Source organism: Cynocephalus volans, chromosome 6 (genome assembly GCF_027409185.1).
Source record: "Cynocephalus volans isolate mCynVol1 chromosome 6, mCynVol1.pri, whole genome shotgun sequence".
Classification (NCBI taxonomy): domain Eukaryota; kingdom Metazoa; phylum Chordata; class Mammalia; order Dermoptera; family Cynocephalidae; genus Cynocephalus; species Cynocephalus volans.
In genome coordinates, this window is record NC_084465.1 from 21,129,672 (window position 1) to 21,156,424 (window position 26,753).

The window sequence follows — 26,753 nt, forward strand, 5'->3', positions numbered from 1 at the left end:
TCTATGTAGAGAACAGTAACTAATTTCTCAAATTTGAAATCTTTGTTAAAACTTGTCTGGGTTATTTCAAGAAGTGACCATTAATGCAATCTAAAATGAGCTATTCATCTTTTCTAGCAATTGTTCAATGCAAATTAACACAGAAAAATATTTATAGTTTAAAAATTCTAATGCCCCTAACTATTAACACTTGTAAAAGGGTATGAGCATGTAAAACCAAAGAGATTAAGTAGCCAAAGATCTGGCAATTGAAAGTAGGGCTGTGATTCCTAGCCTATTATTATCTACTATTCTACAGGAAACTATAACATATTCTATTGTGCCTCTCCAGATCAGGGCAATGGTATGAGAAACTATAATATAAGAATTTGATTAACTAACACATGGCACTTAAAAGTTTAAAGGGTAACTCTACACCAGAAGAATACTGACGACCCTGGGTGCACCCTTGCAGGCTTGCTCCGGGCTCAATAGCTGACCTGGTGGCCCTCCACAGAGCTGCAGGGCCCTGCTGCACTAGCGTACACCTGCTTCCTGAACAACAGTGATTGGGCAGTGGCTTTGGCTCCCCACAGCAGGCCTCTACAGACCTGCCCGGCATGGCTCTTCCTTGCAGGCTTGCTCCAGGCTCAAGAACTGATACAGTGTCCCTCCACAGATCTACTAGGCTCTGTTGAACTTGTGCACACCTGCTCCCTGCTTAACAGCAGATAAGGCAGTGGTTTTGCCTCCTCCAGCAGGCCTCCATAGAGCCACCTGGCCCTGCTACACCTGAGCATGCCAGCTCCTGGCCACCAGTAGCATCTACTCCTCTGACAGGCCTTTATGAAGCTCTTGGTGACCACTGCCTGCACCCAGGCACATCTATATCCAGCCCAAAATCTGGCCAGACAGTACACCACCCCCTGGAAGAAACAACCTCAGAACTGCATGGCCGTGCCTGGCCTGAGAGCCAGTCACACAGCGACTCTACACCTCAGAGAGACTACCAAACAGCCTGTTGGCCCACTGCACCTGCACATGCCTGGCCCAATAACCTACTCAGATTCTCTGACCCAGCAAACCAGAGCGAGTCTAGGCTACTGCAGTCTGGGCTACTGAGGGATTTGCAGACATCACTAAAGAGGATTACAACCAAAGAAACTGCATAGAGACTACGCTATTAAGTCCACCCAAAACCAAAGCCAATGCAACATATCCAGCAGACACCCTGGAACCCACATACAGGAAAAACTAAATTTCTACATAATCTAGTCCATAAAATTGGGAAAAGCAACTACTCCATTAGAAGTGCACATATCAACGTAGGGTCAAAAGAAACACAAAAAAGGAAGGAAACATAATGCTACCAAAGAAACACATTAAGTCTCCAGTAACAAATGCCAAAAAAAGGACAGTTACAAATGCTGCAAATGAATTTCAAATAACAATCTTAAGGAAATTCTTCAATGAGATATAAGAGAACACAAACAATTCAATGAAATCAGTAAAACAATCCATAATCTGAACGAGAAATTTAACAAAGAGATGAATATCGTAAATATCTAGAAATCCTGGAGCTGAAGAATTCAATGAATGAAATAAAAAAATACAATTGAGAGCTTCAACAACAGACTTGATCAAACAGAAGAGGTAATTTCAAAACTTGAAGACAGATGTTTTGAAATTGCCTCATCAGAGGAAAAAAATGTAATGAAAAAGAATAAAGAAAGCATATGAGACTCACAGGACACTATCAAGCAAACAAATGTTTGAATAATAGGTGCTCAAAAAGGAGAACAGACGGAGAAAAGCACAAAAACCCTATTTACTGAAATAATAATTGAAAAATTCCCAAGTATTGGGAAAGATGTGGACATTCAGACTCAGGAAGCTCTTTTATCTTTTTCTTTTTAATTTTAAATCTTCAAGTTCTGTTTTTACATTTTTTCTTTTTGCTTCCAAAAGAAAAGGAGAACATAGCTCCATCACCTGTACCTAGTCTACAGTCCCTAGGCTGGGGTGTGGTCCTGGCCCTCCTACTTGCCACCTTGAGGGGCCTGGGCAGCCTGGGGGTCCACATGCAGCTCCCGGGGCCTGGGGCAGGATGAGGTCTAGCAGCTGCACCTACCTGTAGGGCAGCTGCCTTATTGCTGACATTTGGTGTGGTATGGGTTTGCTGGCCAGTGTCAGGCAACTAGAAGCTCAAAGATCCCCAATTAGAGTCAACCTGAAAAGATCCTCTCTGAGGCATATAATAATCAAACTGTCAAAAAGCAAAGGCAAAGAGAATTCTAAAATTTGCAAGAGAAAAGCATCAAGTTATACGTAAGGGAATCCTCATTAGACTATCAGATTTCTCAACAGAAACCTTACAGGCCAGGAGAGAATGGGATAATATATTCAAGGTCCTGAAAGAAAAAAATTATGACTGAGAATACTTTATCCAGCAAAACTATCCTTCAGAATCAAGGGAGAAATAAAGACCTTCTCAGACAACCAAAAGCTGAGGGAAAGCATCGCTACTAGACAAGACTTACAAAGAGTGCTACAACTGGAAATGAAAATATGATAATTACTAAATGAAAACATGGAAAAGTACAAAACTCACCTGCAGAAGTAAATTCATAATTCAAACTGAGAACACCCCAGTGAGGTGATGGAACTATGTAAATCCTTCAATCCTCTAGTATGAAGGTTTAAAGTCGAAATAATCAAAAAACAGTAACAGCTACAATTAGGGGCTAAGGAACATATTATAGATACAAACATAAACAAAGGCAACAAAAATATAATTGGGGGGTGGTCTAGAGTATTTTAATGCAACTAAAATTAAGTTGCTATCAGCTTAAAATAGTTTATTGTAACTACAAGACTCTTTATGTTAGCCCTAAGGTAACCACAAAAAAAAAGAAATTACAGCAGACACACAAAGGAGAAAGAAAAAAATGCAAGCTTAGCACCACAGAAAACCACCAATCCACACACATAAATAACCAAAAAATGAGAAATGAAATAAGTATCTACAAAACAACCAGAAAACAATAACAAGGGCCAGCCCATGGCTCACTTGGGAGAGTGTGGTGCTGATAACACCAAGGCCACAGGTTCGGATCCCTACATAGGGATGGCCAGTTAGCTCACTTGGGACAGCATGGTACTGATAACACCAAGTCAAGGGTTAAGATCCCCTTACCGGTCACCTTTAAAAAAAAAAAAAAGAAGAAAGAAAACAATAACAAAATGGCCGGAGTTCTCACATATCGGTAATAACCTTGAATGTAAATGGATTAAACTCTCCAATTAAAAAATATAGTGGCTGAATGGGTTAATAAAACAAGGCCCAACAATATGCTGCCCACAGGAGGCTCACCTAACTATTAAAGACAAACAAAGACTGAAAGTGAAGGACTGGAAAAAGATATTCCATGCAAACAAAAACCAAAAGAACAAGTGTTGGCAAAGATGTGGAGAAAAGGGAACAATTTCATACTGCTAGTGGAAGTGTAAACTACTACAGCCATTATGGAAAAAAGTACAGAGGTTCCTCAAAAAATTTAAAATAGAACTACAGTATGATCCAACAATCCCACTACTGGGTATATACCCAAAGGAAATGAAATCAGTATGTCGAAGAGATATCTGCACTCTCAAGTTTATTGCAGCACAATTCACAATAGCTCAGATACAGATGCAGCATAATTCACAATGGCCCAGATACAGAATCAACCTAAGTGTCCAATAATGGATGAACAGATTTAAAAAATGTGATATGTATACAATGGAATACAATTCAGCCATAAAAAATAAAATAAAACCCTGTAATTTGCAGCAACATGGATAAACCTGGAGGTCATTTTATTAAATAAAGTAAGCCAGGCACAAAAAGACAAATACCACATGATCTCACTCATACGTGGAATCTAAGAAAAAAGAAGTTAATATTATAGAATTAGAGATTAGAATAGTGGTTATCAGAGACTGGGGAGGGGAAAGAGGAAGGGAAAACAGGGAGAGTTGGCAAATATGTACAAAATTACAATTTGATAGGAGGAATAAGTTCTGATGTTCTGTTGCACAGCAACATTTATTACACGATAGAGGAGAGGCTTTTGAATGTTTTCACCACAAAGAAATGGTAAAAGCATGAGGTGATGGTTACATTAAAAAAAAGAAAAAAAAAAGATATAACTAAGTTTTAAAGACAAATAACAAAGTATGAAAAAAATCCTAATATATTTGAAAAGAGTTAAATACCCCAATATCTAAAGAGCATTTTCAGTGAAAAAACTATGAGCAACAACATATAAAAATGGGCAATAAATAGAAAAATTGATTCATAATGAACTGTAATATGCCTTTAAATAATCATAAAGTTACAAATTATCACAAAATAAAATATGCTTTTCACTTACTAGGTTCTCAAACATTAAAAATGACAATATCCTTGAGTTGGCCAGCTTCCTCACTTGGTTAGTGTGTGGTGCTGATAACACCAAACACCAAGAGTTCAGATCCCCACACCAGACAGCCGGGGGAAAAAAAAAAAAGATAATATCCAGTGTTGGTGAAGGTGCTGAGATGCTGACATACAGGCCTTTATAGACCATTGGTGCATAGGTAAAATAATACAATCTTTGTGGAGAGGAATTTATGAGAATCTTTATCTTGGCAATTCCATCCTTAAAACTCTACAGAACTACTCTGCCCATGTATGTAAAGATAAAAGCATATTTTATCGAATCTAAGATGCCATTCTTGTAAAATACACCAATATTTCACATGTTAATAAGAAAGAAAAAAATCCTGCCAAATAAACTGTCACAATTTTTAAAAAGAACTGAATTAAGATTTATAAATTGAATATATACAGTTGAGAAACAAAATTTGTAGATGAATGTAAAATTATACTTAGCTATTTACCAGCTTTAATATAACAAAAAGGGGTCAAAGACTTAACATGAAAAAAGTTTTCTGCAAACCACTTTGGGAACAGCATGACACTAGTGAACAAAAGGTTCTGGAATTATACAATTGTTGAAATTCTGGAATACTTTGACACTTTTATACTAGAAAAGATTGACATGAATTGTAAACTTGAAAAAAGTCTTTAGAGATTTACCATAAAAACCTACAGAACTGATAATTCTTTGGGCTTCAAATCATAACAAAAGCACAGTTATCATCTTGTTAGAGTAAACCACTATTAGTATGATAACAATAATTATTATATTAGTATGATAATTATACTATTAATATGAACCTGTAAATAGCAGAATACGTGATAAAGTAACACATTATTAAAGTCTGAATTACACATCTGTTCTTGATGGATCCAAATGTTTCCTTTCTAATATTATATTTTTAAATAATATTAGTTTTTTCAGTGGTGGACTAATGGGTACAAAAGTACACTATCTACCCTAAGTGAATCATTTTCCAGTATATGCAAGTATTGAAACAACACACTGTACCCCACAAATATGTACAAATAAATGTTAAAATATTTTGAACTTTTTTTTTTTTTGTCTTTTTCGTGACCGGCACTCAGCCAGTGAGTGTACCAGCCATTTCTATATAGGATCCGAACCGGGGGCGGGAGCATCGCCACGCTCCCAGCACCACACCCTCCCGAGTGCACCACGGGCTTGGCCCAAAATATTTTGAACTTTAAAAAAAACACAAAAAATATTAGTTTTTAATTTGACACGTGAAAAATTAGTTTGTCTAGGAAAAAACCAAGAAGGAAAATGTGTAAAAATAAAATAGTAAATTTTAATTTAAAAAATACTTAAGGGCCGACCCCATGGTGCACTCAGGTGAGTGCGGTGCTGGGAGCGCAGCGGTGCTCCTGCTGCGGGTTCGGATCCTATATAGGGATGGCCAGTGCGCTCGAGCACGGTGCAGACGATACCAAGCCAAGGGTTGCGATCCCCTTACCGGTCACAAAAAAAAAAAAAGAAGAAAAAAAAAAGATACTTAATGTGATGCTGCCATTTCAATTTTTAAATTCTTAAACTTACTCTGAGGGTAAAAGAGCATTGTCACTGACTCCAAGAAAGGGAAATGACATTTCATATAATTTCTTTTGGGAGACAAGGAAAAAAAAAGTCTGTATTTCACTACTACATCACAAAGTTCCATTTTAATATAACTCTAAATATCTCCTTATGCTCATGTTTATATCTGTCAAAGATAACACCTGTATCAAAATTTCATTAAATGCCGATATGCTCTTCCCTCATAACAAAATTACCTACAGTCAATTTACCTGTCACATCAGGTAGCTGGGATATTCCCCTCAACGCCAGTGCCCAGGAAAGTCTAACAGTGGCTTGCAACCCAGGCAGTTTCCAAAGCTGTGAGTCTTGAAGACGAGAGTGAATTGTTGCAATGTACTGTCTCTCTGTCAACAGTGGAAGTTGATGAAGCATATCTGAAAACATAATAGACCACTTAATCAAAAGCTAGATAAATTTTCGCTTTTGATATACAAGAATAATGTCTAGAAGTCAGAAAATCTGAGCATTCTCACCAAAGAAATATGACAAATTAACATTAATGTTTGACATACCAAACAGTACACTACTGTTGAGGATTGTACACACATTAAAAATGAAAGAGGAAATAAACAATAATCCTAAATCTTGATTTCACTATTTTCAGTGATTTCTATAAGTATACCATAGTAAACTAGAAAAACAGTAAGAGCCACTTGTTTCTACATGTAAATTCTAAAATATAAATCAATACTATCTAAAGATCAAAAACATTTTATCTACTTCACAGAAAATATATGTCAAAATGATATAGCACTGAAACTATAGATATTATCCCTTAGAACATTTGTATGAAAGGTTTGCAAATGTGAAAAGTAAAATAACAAGCAGTTAAGTAAGTTAGGCAAGTGTAAGTCATGAACATGTATTATATAACCTTCAACAGTTTCCATTCAAAATCCCAAAAGGATATAGAAACAACAGGATTGCATCTTTTAAATGTGATCTTTTATACCTAAATACTGAAATATGGACGAAATGCACACACAGGAACAAAATAGACAACAATTTTTTATTTCAGTGGTTAACATATTGTCCTTCTTAAATGTTATCTCCGTAATTTTAAATCTGATTTTTAAAAACAAATGTATTAAAAGGTATAAAATTCAATACCATCTCGTTCCTCTGTGCTTTGTTCTATAAAACTGATATCAAAGCAGTACAGAAGTGCCATAAGAAGAGCCAGATTCACTGCATCCAGTGAGCCATTTGCCTCAACTGTCACTCTTTCCAAATGTCCAATAAGGAGGAGGGTGTCATCTTTGCCTAAAGGTGACTGGCAAGCCCAGGCAAAAAGGCTTTCTGCCAAAGACTGCCTGCACTCCTTGATGAGATCAGAAACCTAGAAATAAAAACATGATTATTAGTATAAATAAATTACAGCGAAGCCTGGCCTTATTCCAAAATGTAAACTAAGATGTTCAACTTACAATGGAGGTACATCCCAACAAAACCATCATAAACTGAAAATATCTTAAGTTGAAAATGCATTTAATACAGGTACACCTAATCTACTGAAAATCATAGTAAGCCTAGCCCACCGTAAATGTGTTCAGAGTACTTACATTAGCCTAAATTTGATCAAAATCATCTAACACAAAACCTATTCTGTAATAAAGTGTGGAATATCTCATGTAATTTATTGACATTCTACTGAATGTGTATTGTTTTCACACCATCAAAAAATTGTCAAAAACTTGTCAAAGTCAAAAACTTGTCAAGTCAAACCTTTTTTTTTTTTTTTTTTTTTTTTTAAGTCAAACCATTTTAAGTCAGGGACTGGTCTGTATCTTTTATAATAGCTAACGAAATACACCAAATCTATCTGAATCCACAAATGATCCCGAAACTTCACCTCTGGGATTCTAAACAAATTCTGTTTATACTTCATCAATAATTTCCTTAAAAAATTGGGATGACCAATTTCATGAATTCATTTTAGAAAAAGGCACATAAATGACTATGTAGAAGCTGAAACAACTGCAAGTCAATTTCATGGACACAGCTGACTACAAACTTTAATATTAGCCATTAATTTTCCTATGCCTATATTACAATATTCTAACTGTCAGCCTGGCCAGTTAGCTCAGTTGGTTAGAACATGGTATTATAACACCAAGGTCAAGGGTTTAGATCCCTACACTGGCCAGCTGCCAACAAAATAAATAAAATAGTTGCTTTAAAACAAACAAACAAATAAATAATGTCATGATTCTCCTGCCTATGAGGTTTGACACAGACAACCCATGAAGAGATCTAATTGAACCCTTGCCTCTTTGCGATGTTTTTCACTGCCCAAACCTCTCTCTCGCTGTAGTTTCTCAAACTCATTATTCACATCAATCTGTGACACCAGAGTAAGGACTTTATAAGTCAATCCTTGCTCCATCAGCTCATCTGTAAAGCGTGTTGTCATGGAAACCAGCTCAGGACTGTAAAGAAATCAATAAACACAGCTATATCAAACAATGCTTATACTTTTTTTTTTTTTTTTTTTTTTTTTGTCTTTTTCGTGACCGGCACTAGTGCACCGGCCATTCCTATATAGGATCCGAACCCGCGGCTGGAGCGTTGCAGCGCTCCCAGCGCTGCACTCTCCCGAGTGCGCCACGGGCTCGGCCCAACAATGCTTATACTTCCTTGTAACAACAGACATAGCAAAAGTTCTTTTGACAATAATGTTGCATTACTGAAAACAGCCAGGATGAATTATAACCTCTTTTCATCCTTTCTAGATCACTGTGCTTCAATAAACTTCTAACTATAAATAATTTAATTTTTTTTTATTTGTTAGCAAAATAAATCAGGTTTAAACTTTGTGTCATTCTTGGCAGAATAAGCGAGTATGTTACTCAGCTTACATTACATATTTTACTTAAATTATACACTCTAAGAGGATTTTTTTTATTTCTTAAATTATAATTTTTTAAGTAATTTCAAGTTAATTGCTGAAATCCCAAGAAGCAAACAGACCTGAGTTCCAGGGTCCATGTCTTTCCTCGTCTAGACTGTATCAGGGCTTTCAGGGAATTTGCAATGCACCGCTTTCCATCCCAGTATAAAAGAACAGCTACTAATCCTCTGGTGAGGCCAGGAAAATGTGGCTGTTGGTGCTCTCCTAGAAAAAGTAGAGAATAATTCATCAAATAAACAAGTGTGTTTAGGATGAGACAAAAAGCATTATACCAATGTTCAGTTAAAGGAATCACAGAACCCCCAGGGTGTAGGCAGCCATAAGGGTCCTCTGCTTCAAACATCCCCCCATTCTTTTACTCCTTCACAACATACTCAAGGGCCATCGAACCTATGCCTGAACACTAGCAATCACATGGAATTCACCATTTTCAAAACTCTCAGTTTCACCTTCATGTATGATTTCCATGTTCTGGGTGAGAATCTTTTGGCCTCACTGTAGTCTACTAAATCTAACCTTATTCAATGCCAACTTTACTTTCTCTCACATGAACTCTTCCAAATATTTGGAAGTTTCTCCCCCAAAGTCTCTAAAAATTAAACAACCTTTTTATATTTCAAGTTCACTCACCCTTTTAATTGCTCTCTTTTGAATGAGTTCTACTTAGTCTCTTTTAAAGTGCCTTGCCTCTAGTTTGTTTCATCTCCTACAGCATTCTTCTCCCCTTACCCCAATCACTCCTCCACTCAACTCCCTTCAGTTCCCCAAATTCATCACCTCACTTCACCTTCCTGTACAGGCAATTTCTTTGTCCTCCTGAGTACCCACCTATTCCACGTGATATATGCCTACCCATTTTGCAACATTTACCCTTAAACCTCACGATCTTTGTGAAGACTTCTCAATATAATCCAAGGTCAATTTGATCCCCTTCCATCTAGGCCACTGCTAAATCTTGCAAAAACTTGCCTTAATGCACTTATTTGTGTCAAAATTATTTGTTTCCATATCTTTCTCAATTACTAGACTATGAGCCCCTTTACACGAGTTGAGGTTTTACTCATCTTTATAACACTGGTGTCTAACACAGTGCCTGGCACATAGTAGGTATAGAATAAATGTTTATTAAACGAAAATTCTGAGTTAAAATTAAAACTCAGTCATGGCCAGTTAGCATTCCCCTCACAGAACAAAAAAACTAACTCTTTCATTCTCAGTATCATACTTCTTTTGATTCAACTTTAGGTCAAAGAAGATTGTGGCAGGCACATGCTATCTTTAGATATATTAAACTTTTGCACAACTAAAAAAGCCCATTATTTTCTTCATATGGCTTCTCTGTTATAATTAAAATAAACTGCTTACCTTACGGAAATTTCAATCTTTTCTTTATACAGTAGCCAAAGAAATAATTTCAAAGTTACTTTGGGTTATGTAACGTTTCTGCTTAAAGCATCCACCAATGACTCTACATTGCAATTAGAATAAAATCCAAATAGCTTTCATAGCCTGCAAGATCCAACATGATCTAATTCCTGCTGTATCCACACCTTCCTCCACTCTTCCATTCATTCATGATGCTCCAGCTATAGTGGTCTTTTTTACCCTTAAACATGTCGTTGTTCCCACCTCAAGTACCTGCTGCTTGCTCTGCCTGGAACAGCCTTCCCCAACAGGTCCGGGTGACTGGTAGCTTCTCATCATTTGGTCTCAGGTCAATGTCCCCATCTTGGAAAGGCCTTCTCCAAGTACCCTATTTGGAGTTGCCCCAACGAGCCCCCATCTCTATATCCCACCACCTTGCTTTATTTTCTTCCTAGTACTCATCATTATTGAAATTATCGTATTTTTGAGCTATTTATTCATTATCTGAATCATCCCCTCAAAAGAAACTCCAAAAAAAGCTGTGATCTTACCTTACTCCTCACTATATGACAATAAATGCTATGTGCTATAAAACTTCTGAGATGCAATCAGTTATTCTTTACTAGTAAATCACCATGTAAAAGCCTATCTTAAAATAGTTCAATTTCCTTTAACAACTGATTACTAAATCAAAGGCTTCCCTTTAATCAAAGTTAAACAAAAGGAAATATTTTGAATACGGGTTTGTCAAATAAACTACATCCTTAAAAACTATTATTGGATCTAAACAATATTTTAAACTACTAGTGAATAACCGTATAATTCTGCACTACCTTACCATAGTTTCAGTTAAATGTCAACCTACCAGCAAGGAGAAGCTCAACAGCTGCCAATTCTCCAATATCAAATAGGTCACTGAGAATAAAGGCTTCTTTAATGAGCTGTTCAGGAAGAAGTCGGGTCCCCTGTTGACCCTGGATGGCGACTCCTTCTGTACTGGCCTTCTGAACCTTCTCATGCTGTTGAACATTTTTTGGCTACAACGATAAAATTATGATCATATATTGAAAATAGTACATTGGAGATAAGGTCCTAAAGTGTTACCTACAATTTACTCGTAATAATGCAGCCTCAACATGACAAACAGAAGTATCTCTTACCAGATAATCTAGAATTAGACCCTTATAAAGTAACATTTTACATTACCTCAACTTTTTATCCTAATGCTACCTTCTCAATAACTGTTTCCGCTAAACTCTGAACTACAAAATTTGGAGAAAACATACAAAATAGCTTACTATTTTTCAAGTTTCTAAGAAACTTTTCCAATTGCATATTTAATAAATAAAATAATAAAGACTTCAAATGGGAAATAAATTAATATATAAATTGCTGAATTACTTAGTAGAGCAAATAATAGTTTATGAATATATTATATAAAATGTAGTCTTATTTCCTAAAAGATTATTTGGCTCAAATATTTAACAAGTGACACATAGTACAGAATTACTACCTAACAGATCATAAAATCTTAAAATTTTAGTCTTTAAAAAAAGTTACATAGGTCACTTAACCCAGCTCCTCTATTACTGATAGGAAAACTGATGCCCAGATAAGTCACATAACTTCTCTGTGGTCATATAACACTAGCGGTAGAGCCAGTACTGGAACTCAGCTCAACTGGCTCCCATGCTAGGGCTCTTTCTACTAAAGAAAGCAAGAAAAGCTGAAAAGCATAAAGCCATTTCTTGTAACAGAATCCCATAAGTAGTTCTTAGACGGCCTTGTTAGCATATAAAAGAAAATTGTCAAACAGCAAGGAAAGGAGTTTCCAAACTTGATTCCCCTTCACTGAAGTACTCTAATCCTGGATGCAAAAGATTTCAAGATGCAGTGATTAATGATACTCAAGAATTAACTAGTTTAGCTAACACAACTTACATAATACTATTAAGACTTAAAATGCTGGGGCCGGCCTATGGCTCACTTGGGAGAGTGTGGTGCTATGACACCAAGGCCGTGGGTTCAGATCCCTACATAGGGATGGCCGGTTACCTCACTTGGGAGAGCGTGGTGCTGACATCACCAAGCCTAGGGTTAAGATCCCCTTATCGGTCATCTTTTCTTAAAAAAAAAGAAAGAAAGACTTAAAATGCTGAACTGTATCTAGAAATCAATAAAATAACCAATCTTACTAAGTTTAGCTGTAACATTAACTATAGGTCAGAAATTCTAAAGCAGCTGGTATCCCTGGAATATACTGAATTTCCTAAATCATCTTCAAACATTAGTAAGGCTGTCTCCTATCTAGAGACAAACACAATATTAACTTCTGTGCAGAACAAAAAGAAGATTAATTGCTTCTAGAAAAAATTACATTTAAAAAAAAATCACTGAATCACTAGAGTAGGACAAGTATTATTTTGTTTACATGTATTAAGAGTTTACTTGCTCCTTTAATCTTAAAAAAAAAAAAAAAAAAAAAAAAAAAGCAAATCCAAGAAGCAAAAAAGAAAATTTCTTACTGGGTTTCTGAATAATGAGATGAAGTCAGGTTTGTGTTTCTTCAAAATCATGTCAAGAAGGTGGACAGCTTCTGGTTGTCTTCTCCAAATAGCATTTGCCACTGTTTGCCAGATGTCTTTGTAGGGACCCCACAGACTAGCAGCTTAAAGAAAAAAATTAACCAGCATCAAATAAGACATATATTTGGAAAATAATGTGAGGTTATCGTCTACACATTTTAGTCACACTCATGGCTACTTTTTAAAATAAGAAGCCATCTGCACAAACCAAACATTAATATAAAAGCATATTTATTAGAATTCTCAGGCAACAATATAAACATCATTCTACCTAACTTAAAATAAAATAAATCCTTTAAATCAGAATATCAGCTGAACCTGGTTTTATCACTTTATTAGCTAAGTGACCCAAACCATGGGAAATAACCTCTTTAAACTATGGTTTCCTTATTTATAAAACAGAAATATCACGTGCTTCAAAGGGTTATAAGTTTTTAACTGAGATAAACTAGGTAAAATGCACAATACTGTGCCTGGCCAATAAAGGTATCACAGGCAATGAAAAGTAGGAGTAGGAAAATACTCAAGATTCTATAAAATGTAGAAGCTAAAAAAATGTACTTTATGTGACTGGGACCCTAGCTATTAAAAAACAGCATAAAATATGGAATACTTTTGTAAATTCATATAAAAACGATCAAATTTTGGTTTATAAATGTAATGACAATAAAAGGTAATATTTACCGAACTTTTCTTTTTCTTTCTTTCTTTCTTTTTTTTTTTTGCTGGACAGGACAAGGACTGAACCCCAGACCTTGGTATTATCAGCACTGCAGTCTAAACAACTGAGCTAACTGGCCAGCTACTTGTTGAACTTCTGCTGTGTGCTACTAAGAACAGTCCTTTTTTTTTTTTTTTTTTTTTTTTAAAAGATGACCGGTAAGGGGATCTTAACCCTTGACTTGGTGTTGTCAGCACCACGCTCAGCCAGTGAGCGAACCGGCCATCCGTATATAGGATCCGAACCCGTGGCCTTGGTGTTATCAGCACCGCACTCTCCCGAGTGAGCCACAGGCCGGCCCTTAAGAACAGTCCTAAACTCTTTATATGTATTATTATATCTCATAAAACCCTATGAGGTCAGTACTTTGTCTTCCTCTGTTTTATAAATATGGAAACTGAGGCAGAGAAGTCAAAAAACTCATCCAGGGTCATACTGGATAAGAAGGACTTGAACCAGGCAGTCTGGCATCAGAGTATGCCCTAAGCATTAGGTCATATTGCTTCCATACATAATACTTGGAATGTAAAAATGTTTGAGAAGATGAACCTAGGTATTTCCGAAATATCTGGTAAATTGTCTGTTAAGTGAAGAAATTAAGAACACATCTACACATACGTAGGCATATTCATGTAAACGCAGCCAAACCCATTCACCTAAAAATATTTAAGCCTCATAAATGAACAGTAAGGTACCGTAGGGGATAAGAGAAATGATCCTGGTTTTTAAAAAGCTCACAATCAAATTTGGGAGATGAAATGTACGTAAGTGAAATATTTTAATAACAGTACAAAACAAGAATATAATTGTTGGCACAAATAATACAAGAATTTCAAAAGATCAAAATGATGGTCACAGCCAGTTGACAAAAAAAAAAAAATAATGATGATGATGATAGTCAAAGATTGCTAAGGGATGGCTGCACTTACGCAGTATTTGAAAGACAGGGAAATGTGGATGACTAAGAACAGCCAATGGAAAGTGTGAGCAAAGGCTCAAAGATAGGCTCACGTGAATGTGTGAAATACAGAGAATTCACAGAGCAGTCGCATAATTAAAGAGGTCAGAATGGTGGCTTTCGAATTTTTTGACTGTAACCATAGAAAAAAAATTCCATATCTGTACCCAGTACACACATATACACAGCACTGAACAGAAGTTTTATATAAAATACCAATATTCATTCATTGATTTAAACTCACTGCACTCTGACAGTTTGTATTCTCTTCCCCTTTTTTGGTGGGGAACCCAATAAATTGATTTTAAACCCACTGTTTAAAAAACACTATCCTAAAAGCCCAAGGTTTCTGTTTGGAAACAATCAGATAAGGTACCATATGTGTTTATAAAGATTCTGAAAGGGAAGCTAGTCAAAACCAATTAATTACTCAACAGATGAAACTTAGAACTAACTGTAGCCTAAACTTTAAAGGATGGCCTGCTACCTGAGAAAACCCAAACCCAAATAAAGTTACTAGGACAGTAAGAATAACATGAAAGATAACAGTAACATAATTAAACGCATTATAACACAATGAACCATGCCATCAGGAGGCAATGTAGTAAGAAATTTTTTTTAAAGAGGGGATGCGGGCTGGCCAGTTAGCTCAGTTGGTTAGAGCATGGTGCTGATAACACCATGGTGCTGGCTGGACTGCCAGCCACAAAAGTAAAATAAAAATAAAATAAAGGGGTGATGAGCAGGAAGAGGATGGACTAACCCACTCAGCAAATATTTACTGAAGGCCTTCTATGTACCTGGGACCATTGAGCAAGACAGACAGTATCCCAGGCTTCATGGAACTTATAGATAGACAAGAAAGACAAACATTAAACACAGAATTCAAAAAAGTTACCAGTAAAATAAAAGGTATGATGGAATACAGAGTGCTATGAGAGCATTTAAAAGGGAGAACCTATGCTAATCTGAAGATCAGGGCAGGAAGTGATATCAGGTCTTGGGTGTGGGAACATGGGAGAATGGGGATCAGCCTGTCTAGACAGCCTGTCTTCCTTACATAGATCTTCCAACTCTCTGCCTTGCTTCTTCTGCTTTGATCCCACATTTGCCAATTTTCTGATTAAAAATATAGCTTTCATATAAATTTTAAGAGTGAAGAATGTGCTGACTAACCAACATGAGTACCCATGCAGATACAATTCCATTAAAGATCAATAAATTGGCATACTTGTTTATATATATATATGTCTTTTCTGAATTTAATTAGAAAAAAATCAATTCATGGGACCTAATCAACTTTGGATACATGGACAAATATCAAATTTCTGGACCTACCAAAATGAGGACCCAAGCCTAGATCCTGGTAACTAGCTGACTTCCCTCAGGATCATTTTCTTGGCCCTGCAAAGGTTAGAGTATATTTGAGCCCTGGACTCCAAAGTCAAGATGGAATTTTTCCTATTAGTAAATGGGAAAGTTTCAATAGATGACAAAATAAAATTGGCATTGTAGGGGCTAGCCAGGTAGATCAGTTGGTTAAAGCATGATGCTAAAACACCAAGGTCAAGGGTTCAGATCCCCTTACCAGCCAGTTGCCAAAAAAATAAAAATAAAAAAAGAAATTGGTATTGTAGGACAATGGTGTTCTAGTGTGGTTGATGGACTAGAACAGGAAGTATCAGAAAATAAGGATAATAGATAAACCACTTAGGTGATGGAACCTAAACTAGGATGAGGGCAGTCAAATAGGAAGATAAGGCCTGTTAATTTCAGAAATCTGATAAAGAGCTGACAAACATTAATTCTCTGCCCTTAAAAGTAATATTTAATATACAATAGGACCTCTGAAAAACTAATAAATTTCCTTGTACTATACATATTTAGTGTAATAAGCTCAGCAAGTTGTAGAGAAAAAATCCATTTTTTTCCCCATTATGGGGAGGCATCCAATAACAGATCAAAATCTACATGAAAAAAACCCACATATACTCGCATACTTAGTCCATCATTAACATCAATACATCACTGAAGGGAACTGCAACAAAGACTTATCTTCAGTTTGTCTTCAATTTGACAAACTTTAGTAGATATCTTTTTACTGATTACAAATGAAAGGAGGCTATAAGGGCCGAGCAGTGGCTCACTTGGGAGACTGTGGTGCTGACAACACCAAGTCAAGGGTTAAGATCCCCTTACGGGTCATCTTTAAGAAAAGGAGAAAGAAAAAAAAAAAAAAAAAGAAAGGAGGCTATAAATTTTTCCAAATTACTACATATGTATTGTTAACATGTAGTTTACTCAGGAAATACATTTATTGTCCTTAATGTTTAGGGATACCTACAGCAAACCACATTTATTCACTCACATCATGTATGAGATGAAGTACTGATAAGCTTGTAGTGTAATGAGGAAACACATTAATTACATAATAATACATAAATATAATAACCTATTGTGATAAGTGCTATAAAGGAGAGGTACCCAGGGCAAGAGATCACATAATAGGGGAATATGACCTAGACAGAGAGATCAGGGCAGGGAAGGATTCCTTGAGGAAGTGATGATTAGGCTAAGAACTAAAAAGGCCAAGAGAGCTGAAGTAATAAGAGTTTGGCAAGGTTGGCAACTGCCACACCATGCAGGGCTTTCTAACCCACATTAAAGGATTTTTGGTCTTCACCATAAAAGATGAAACAAGATAAAGATTTAAAATGTCTGCTGGACTTGAAGAACACGAACATAGATGAACATGTTAAATTAACTTCACTGAGAGCTATTTAGGAGTACAGGAACAGATTAGAAAGGGTGGAGGAAAAGGAAATAGGGAAATGGAGTCACTGAATACTAACAAATCTTTTGAAAGACTTAGGCCTGGGCGGTTAGCTCACTCAGAGTGCAGTGTTGAACACCCAGGTCAAAGGTTTGGATCCCCATACTGCCCGGCTGCCAAAAGAAAAAAAAAGTTTGAAGATGAGCAAGAAAGGAGTAATTAGAGTGAGGCATGAGATCAAGACAAAGAGGAGAGTTAGTGGAAAGGATAAAAAAAAAAAAGCAAGAGAGAGAGAGAGGTGAATATACAAGACAGAGAAGGGATAATAATAAGAAGGACATGGAGGGATTGACCTTAAATAGGAAGACAGGCTTCCTTCCTTTTTAAGGCTGCATAATATTCTATTGCAATGCATATGCCATATTTTGTTTATCCATTCACTGTTCATTCATTCGCTGACGGACATTTGGGTTGCTTCTCTCAGATGTTTAATTTTTTAAAAAATATTCTCCTGACTCCTGGCTTTTAAAAATGTTTCCTAGGGCCAGCCCATGGCTCACTTGGGAGAGTGTGGTGCTGATAAAACCAAGGCCACGGGTTCAGATCCCTATATAGGGATGGCCGGTTAGCTCACTTGGGAGAGCATGGTGCTGACAACACCAAGTCAAGGGTTAAGATCCCCTTGCCCACCATCTTTAAAAAAAAAAAGTTTCCTTTCCATGTTGCCAAGTAAACACACCTACCACAAGGCTTTAATGTACAATGTATACTCTTTGCAGCTGTTGGCAACTCCTTTCCCTGTCCTTTGATTATTTATGTTTAATGATAATAATTTAGAATGAGTATGTACTAAAGAAATGTATATAATTACACATATAACATACAAGCTTTATTTTTAAGTTAACATCTAGTCGGGAGGGAAGGAGCGATGGCAACATTACAAGTAATTTCATTATCAACATCTAGATATATAAAAATCTGATGTTATAAAATGAATTAGGGGGCTTTTCAAGATGGCGGCGGCTGCGGCAGCTGGCGCGGAGTAGCTGAGGTGGAAAAGGTGGCCACTGGGCCTCAGGCAGCCGGGAAACTTGTGGACCTTGCTCTCGCCATCTCTTAAGGGAGGACTGCTGCTACTGACCGGTCGTGGGGGGTGACCGCCACTTTGCCCCCGGCAGGAGGCTGCCTCATTTACAGGCAACAGCTTTGAAGTGTGGAGCAGGAAAAGAACTGTTTCTTAGCTGCAAAAGCGAGTCTCGAAACAGGGAACACGGCGCCAGGGCTGCTGTGGATGCAGCCAGGATCCCGGAGGCCGGGGCCACGCTGAAGGCAGCCAGCTGCCCTATTCAGGATTCGAGGTATCAGGCCGGCATTAAAGAAGATTCCTGGGAGCGCCTGAGCTGCGCCGCGACTGAACAGCCTGAGGCGGCAGCGGCCGAGAACTGGGAAAGGCGGCAAACCAGAGACAAAGAGCAAGCACCCGACCTGGCACAGCACTGTGAGTGATCCCTGGCACAGCTCTGTTCGGGGGGTGGATGCCCACGCGGCTCCCGCCTGCACCACCAGGCCACTCACCGCCCGGTGCTGCCTCCATTTTCCCAGGCGTGGGCAGCTCCGCCCTGCTCGGCCATCACTGAGCCCTCCCACTTGCTTGGCCTGGCGCCGGGCTTTCCGGAGCCTGCGGACCGGCCTCCGCTCCCACTCCCTCCGCGGTTCTCTGGCAGGGCTGGTGGCGGGGGGTGTCCCGGGCCAGTGTCGGGAGGGCAAGGAAGTACGGGAGGGCCGACTGTCACTCCACCATACCCTGGACTCCGGCCCCAGGTAAATTCCCTGTTACTGGGAGGCAGATACCATCTCTGCGGCCACCAGTTTGGAAAAAAGCCTAACGAATTTCTGGTTGGGAATAGTGTGGTAGGAGAGTTCCCAGGTCCGCTTGAACCTGCCGGAGACCAGGCTGCAGGTGGGCACTAGACTCGGTTTATACTGGGGGGATACAAAGGTGAACAAGACCCGAGAAAGATCTACATAGTGCTACAAAGGCACCCAGAGAGACCGGTCGTCTGTGCCCAGCAGAAACCTGGTAGACTTCCTGGGCGAGGCGGTGCCGAGCAGGGTCTTGAAGGCCCAGCTGATAGACGAGGGGTGCAGAAGACACGCCCCAGCCCAGCACAGTGTGCACAGAGGGGGGAGACGTGCGGCCAGGGAGGCGGAGTCTCGACAGAAACCACACACCCGGTGGGGTCGCCACTGCACGATCTAACAGCCTGGGCCAGAGCACACGGAACGGGGAGAAGTCCTGTACAGAAAGTGAAAGCTCAACAGAGATCACACACCCTGTGGTACGTTATCCACCAGCCCAGCAGAGTACAAGCTGACCAGAAAGGTGGATCCCCGGAGAAGCCCAAGACCCGAGGCAACCACACACACAAGACACTAGAGGCCAACTGAGCAGTCACGGCGGGAGCCATACCAAATTGGCAACCACAGCAACATCCTAGTTAGTCATTAGTCTTAAACCGGTGGACTGTGAAACCCCCTGCAACAATGAATAAACACCAAAAAAAAGACACCAGAAATACAAAAAATCAAGAAAGTACACCACCAAAAGTTAATAAATCTCATACTCTAGATCCTATAGAACAAGAAGCCCTTGAAATAACTGACAAGGAATTTCGAGTGATAATTCTAAGGAAACTGAATGAGATACAAGAAAACTCAGCTAGACATCATGATGAAATGAGGAAAAGTATACAGGATCTGAAAGAGGAAATATACAAGGAAATCAATGTCCTGAAAAAAAATGTAGCAGAACTTGCTGAACTGAAGAAGTTATTCAGCGAAATAAAAAACACAACGGAGAGTTTAACCAGCAGGCTTGTCGAAGTTGAAGAGAGAACCTCTGAACTTGAAGATGGGCTGTTTGAAATAACACAAGCAGACAAAAAGAAAGAAAAAAGAATCAAGGACATGGAAGAAAATCTGAGAGAGATATCAGACAACCTCAAGCGCTCAAATATCCGAGTCATGGGTATTCCAGAAGGGGAGGAAAATGGAGATTCCATTGAAAACATATTCAAAAAAATAGTGGCAGAAAACTTCCCAGGTATAGGAAAAATCACAGATCTTCAGATCCAGGAAGCTCAACGATCTCCAAACGTATTCAACCCAAAAAGGCCTTCTCCAAGACATGTCATAGTCAAATTGGCAAAACTCAGAGACAAAGAGAGAATCTTAAAAGCTGCAAGAGAGAAGCGTCAAATCACCTATAAGGGAGCCCCAATCAGGTTAACATCAGACTTTTCATCACAAACCCTAAAAGCTAGAAAGGAATGGGATGATATTTTCAAAATACTAAAAGACAAAGATTGCCAGCCAAGAATACTCTACCCTGCAAGGCTATCCTTCCGAAATGAGGGGCAAATAGTATATTTCTCAGACAAACAAAAACTGCGGGAGTTCACTACCACAAGACCACCCTTACAAGAAATCCTCAAGGGAGTACTGGGTTTGGTTCCTGAAAAATAACTACCACTGCCATAAAAACCCAAGAAAAATCTAAACCCGCTAGAATAATAAAAATGGCATTCATGAAGAGAAAACAAGCTAACAAAAACACTATCTACAACCTAAGGAACCAACAAACACAGAAAACAAACAGTAAATCAGAAAGCAAGGAACAAAAGACACCTAAGACAACCAAACAACCAATAAAATGCTAGGAATAAATCAACACCTTTCAATAACAACTCTTAATGTCATAGGCTTCAATTCCCCAATCAAAAGACACAGACTGGTTGACTGGATCAAAAAGCAGGACCTAACTATATGCTGCCTACAAGAGACCCACCTCACCCATAAAGATTCACACAGACTAAGAGTGGAAGGATGGAAAAAGATTTACCATGCAAACAGAAAAGAAAAACGAGCTGGAGTAGCTATTCTTATATCTGACAAAATAGACTTTAAACTAAAAACCATAAAAAGAGACAATGAGGGACACTACTTAATGATAAAAGGACTGATCCATCAAGAAGACATAACAATCATAAATATGTATGCACCCAATGTTGGAGCAGCCAGATTTATAAAACAAACTCTATTAGACCTAAAGAAGGAAATAGACACTAATACCATAATAGCAGGGGACCTGAACACCCCACTGTCAATATTAGACAGATCATCTAGGCAAAGAATCAGTAGAGAAACACAAGATCTAAACAAGACTCTAGACCAATTGGAATTGGCAGATATCTACAGAACATTCCACCCAACAACCTCAGAATATTCATTCTTCTCAGCAGCACATGGATCATTCTCCAGGATAGATCACATATTAGGTCACAAATCAAGTCTCAATAAATTCAAAAAAATTGCAATTATCCCATGTATCTTCTCAGACCACAATGGATTAAAACTAGAAATCAATAACAAACGAAACTCTGGAAAATATACAAACACATGGAAATTAAACAGCATTCTACTTAATGACATATGGGTCCAAGAAGAAATCAAGCAGGAAATCAAAAAATTTATTGAAACTAATGAAAACAATGATACATCATACCAAAACCTGTGGGATACTGCAAAAGCAGTATTGACGGGAAAATTTATTGCATTAAACGCTCACTTCAGAAGAATAGAAAGATGGCAAGTGAACAACCTAACACTTCACCTTAAAGAACTAGAAAAACAAGAACAATCGAAACCTAAAGTTAGCAGACGGAAAGAAATCATTAAGATCAGAGCAGAACTGAATGAAATTGAAAACCAAAACACAATTCAAAAGATCAACTAATCAAAAAGTTGGTTTTTTGAAAAGATAAATAAAATTGACAAACCATTAGCATGGCTCACAAAAAAAAGAAGAGAGAAGACTCAAATAACAAAAATTAGAAATGAAAAAGGCGATATTACAACTGATTCATCTGAAATACAAGGAATCATTCGAGACTACTATAAACAACTATACGCCAACAAATTTGAAAATCTGGAGGAAATGGATAAATTTCTGGACACACACAAGCTCCCAAAACTGAACCGTGAAGACGTAGAAAATTTGAACAGACCAATAACAATAAAGGAGATTGAAGCTGTTATCAGAAGGCTCCCAACAAAGAAAAGCCCAGGACCAGATGGATTCACAGCAGAATTTTACCAAACATTCAAAGAGGAATTGACACCGATTCTTTACGAACTATTCCAAAAGATTGAAACGGACGAAAATCTCCCAAACTCATTCTATGAAGCAAACATCATCCTGATACCAAAACCAGGTAAAGATATAACCAAAGAAGAAAACTACAGGCCAATATCCTTGATGAATATAGATGGAAAAAATCCTCACTAAATTACTAGCAAACAGAATACAGCAACACATACGTAAAATTATTCATCACGATCAAGTGGGATTCATCCCAGGGATGCAAGGTTGGTTCAACATACGCAAATCAATAAATGTGATACACCATATTAATAAACTCAAACACAAGGACCATATGATCATCTCTATAGATGCTGAAAAAGCATTTGATAAAGTTCAGCACTCATTCATGACAAAGACCCTCTATAAGTTAGGTATAGAAGGAAAGTATCTCAACATAATTAAAGCCATATATGCCAAACCCACAGCCAATATCATCCTGAATGGGGAAAAGCTGAAAGCTTTTGCTTTAAGAACAGGAACTAGACAAGGATGCCCACTCTCACCACTCCTATTCAACATAGTGTTGGAAGTACTAGCCAGAGCAATCAGAGAAGAGAAGGAAATAAAGGGCATCCAGATTGGAAAAGAAGAAGTCAAACTGTCCCTGTTTGCAGATGACATGATCCTATATATCGAACAGCCTAAAACCTCTACAAAAAAACTGCTGGAATTGATAAATGATTTCAGCACAGTAGCAGGATACAAAATCAACACACAAAAATCAGTAGCATTTCTTTTCTTCAATAGTGAACATGCAGAAAGAGAAGTCAAGAAAGCCTGCCCATTTACAATAGCCACCAAAAAAATAAAATACTTAGGAATTGAGTTAACCAAGGATGTGAAAAATCTCTATAATGAGAACTACAAACCACTGCTGAGAGAAATTAGAGAGGATACAAGAAGATGGAAAGATATCCCATGCTCTTGGATTGGAAGAATCAACATAGTGAAAATGTCCATACTACCCAAAGTGATATACAAATTCAATGCAATCCCCATCAAAATTCCAAAGACATTTTTCTCAGAAATGGAAAAAACTATCCAGACATTTATATGGAACAATAAAAGACCACACATAGCCAAAGCAATGCTGAGCAAAAAAAATAAAGCTGGAGGCATAACACTACCTGACTTTAAGCTATACTACAAAGCTATAATAACCAAAACAGTATGGTACTGGCATAAAAACAGACACACTGACCAATGGAATAGAATAGAGAATCCAGAAATCAACCCACACACTTACTGTCAGCTGATCTTTGACAAAGGCACCAAGCCTATTCAGTGGCGAAGGGACTGCCTCTTCAGCAAATGGTGCTGGGATAACTGGATATCCATATGCAGGAGAATGAAACTAGATCCATACCTCTCGCCGTATACTAAAATCAACTCAAAATGGATTAAGGATTTAAATATACACCCTGAAACAATAAAACTTCTTAAAGAAAACATAGGAGAAACACTTCAGGAAATAGGACTGGGCACTGACTTCATGAATACGACCCCAAAAGCACGGGCAACCAAAGGAAAAATAAACAAATGGGATTATATCAAACTAAAAAGCTTCTGCACAGCAAAAGAAACAATTAAAAGAGTTAAAAGACAACCAACAGAGTGGGAGAAAATATTTGCAAAATATATATCTGACAAAGGATTAATATCCAGAATATATAAGGAACTCAAACAACTGTACAAGAAGAAAACAAGCAACCCAATTAAAAAATGGGCAAAAGAGCTAAGTAGGCATTTCTCTAAGGAAGATATACAAATGGCCAACAGACATATGAAAAAATGCTCAACATCACTCAGCATCTGGGAAATGCAAATCAAAACCACATTGAGATACCATCTAACCCCAGTTAGGATGGCTAAAATCCAAAAGACTATGAACGATAAATGCTGGCAAGGCTGCGGAGAAAAAGGAACTCTCATACATTGTTGGTGGGACTGCAAAATGGTGCAGCCTCTATGGAAAATGGTATGGAGGTTCCTCAAACAATTGCAGATAGATCTACCATACGACCCAGCTATCCCACTGTTGGGAATATACCCAGAGGAATGGAAATCATCAAGTCGAAGGTATACCTGTTTCCCAATGTTTATCGCAGCACTCTTTACAATAGCCAAGAGTTGGAACCAGCCCAAATGCCCATCATCGGATGAGTGGATACGGAAAATGTGGTACATCTACACAATGGAATACTACTCAGCTATAAAAACGAATGAAATACTGCCATTTGCAACAACATGGATGGACCTTGAGAGAATTATATTAAGTGAAACAAGTCAGGCACAGAAAGAGAAATACCACATGTTCTCACTTATTGGTGGGAGCTAAAAATTAATATATAAATTCACACACACACACACACACACACACACACACACACACACACAAACGGGGGGGGGGAAGAAGATATAACAACCACAATTATTTGAAGTTGATACGACAAGCAAACAGAAAGTACATTGTTGGGGGGGGAGGGAGAAGGGAGGGAGGTTTTGGTGATGGGGAGCAATAATCAGCCACTATGTATATCGACAAAATAAAATTTTAAAAAAAATAAAATAAAATAAAATAAAATGAATTAGGCTGTGCTTAATAGCACGCAGTAGTTTAAGCACGTAAGACAGTCTTAGAATCACTAGCTGTTCAACTTTGGGCAAGTTACTTAACCACCTGAAGCCTTTATTTCCAAATCTGTAAAGTGGGGTATTTAATAGCTATACTACACAGGTGTATAAAGGGGATCGAATGAGATAATGCAAGTGCAAGTCCAGACATAACAGGTGCTCAGTAAACAAGCCTTCATTATTATAAAATAATTTACCATAGCGTTTCTGAAATGATTTGATTTACAAAACTCAGATTAAGACAATTTTCAAGAATATCAGTCCTGTGGAAAGTAGAACAAATCAGTACCAAAAACAAAACAAAAGACTGCATAGACAGAAAATGCACCCAGGAAAGAGTCCTCTTGAGTGAAATTCTCTCCAAGCATTTACCACACAAATATTCTCTTAATTGTGCCTGCGAAGTTAAGTGCGTCTCAATCAAGGCATTAACACTCTGAGTAGGAAATTCTACTTTTGCAGAACTCCGCCCAGTGCAGGACTTTAGGCATCCTTGCACCCAGCAGTGCACTCCAGGAAACGGGACATCAAAATGCACCTATCCTTTCAAATGCCCGTGGAGGGTAGTACCGCCCCGAGTTAAGAATGACCAAAAGTAGACACACCTCAAACTTTCCAGAGTTCCTTTATTGCCTTCTAGGTTCTATCCCCCACCCGAAAATCTACTGCTCCAAAGGTACAGAAGCATCCAAGGCCGGACCACACCCGCCAAGCTGGGACATATCTGTTGAACCCGCGCCACCCCCTTGCCAGCCACCTTCTGGATAGCAGGATTCATAATCGAGAGTCCTCCCCGTGTGCAGGACTCCCCATCCCATGAGGGACAACAGCGCCTACTTAGAGGTGCAAGTTTTCAGCCTTGGCTCGTGGTCCTCTGGCGTCACTGCCGGACACTTGGCGCGTATCCTGGCGAAATCCGGGCCGCAGACACACCACATAATGGGGTGGTGGGGCGGGGGGGAGTGAAAGGAACCAGGCTCAGCCCTGGGCTGGGGATTGCACACCTGGTTCCAGCGGACTAAGCCTCACTGCCTTGACCCTCAAAACCCAGCTCGAGGGCGGGAGCCGTAGCGCCAACGCGCGCCATTCAAACTGGGGAGGGGCGAGCCTTTAGGCCGAGAGCCAGGGAAGAGCAGGCACCACGCACAAGTGAGAGCCAAGACTCCGAGGAGCATCACAGCCCTGGTCACTCCCTGAAGAACCGGTCTTCGCCCTGCCCCATCGTTTGCCTTCTGCCCGGCCGCACTTACCCGAATTTACCGCCAACAGCGTCGCCATCTTGGAGGCGCCCTAACGGAGCCTTTCTGACGCATGGAGGACCCAGGAAGGGGTGAAGCTGTCCGGGGAGACGCCTGAACAGAAACGTACCACGCTGGTCCCTCCGAACGGCGCGCTCCGCCGACCAGGTGCACAAAAGACGCCAAAATCTACTTTGGTCACAAACATCAATTTTCACTGGGATTATTCCTATTCAAATAAGGCAAAGGCAAGCAGTTCGGAGACGCGAGGTCCTCGATGCGACATTAATCATGCAGAGCATCCTGGGAATAGTAGTTTCCAGG

The 26,753-nt window shown here is 38.7% G+C and overlaps 1 protein-coding gene across 1 annotated transcript in view; it reads right to left on the reverse strand.

The window, feature by feature from the left end:
• The window catches only part of NUP205 (nucleoporin 205), an 82,614-nt gene extending 56,148 nt beyond the window's left edge, over positions 1-26,466 (reverse strand). Inside the window, exons 1-7 of the mRNA XM_063100248.1 lie at positions 26,442-26,466; positions 12,843-12,985; positions 11,183-11,354; positions 9,012-9,156; positions 8,311-8,470; positions 7,152-7,380; positions 6,251-6,415 (exon numbers count right to left, since the gene is read on the reverse strand). Coding sequence (XP_062956318.1) covers positions 6,251-6,415; positions 7,152-7,380; positions 8,311-8,470; positions 9,012-9,156; positions 11,183-11,354; positions 12,843-12,893 — 922 coding nt within the window. The 5' untranslated portion in view covers positions 12,894-12,985; positions 26,442-26,466. The remainder of the gene's footprint in view (positions 1-6,250; positions 6,416-7,151; positions 7,381-8,310; positions 8,471-9,011; positions 9,157-11,182; positions 11,355-12,842; positions 12,986-26,441) is intronic.
• Positions 26,467-26,753: the final 287 nt, after the last annotated feature.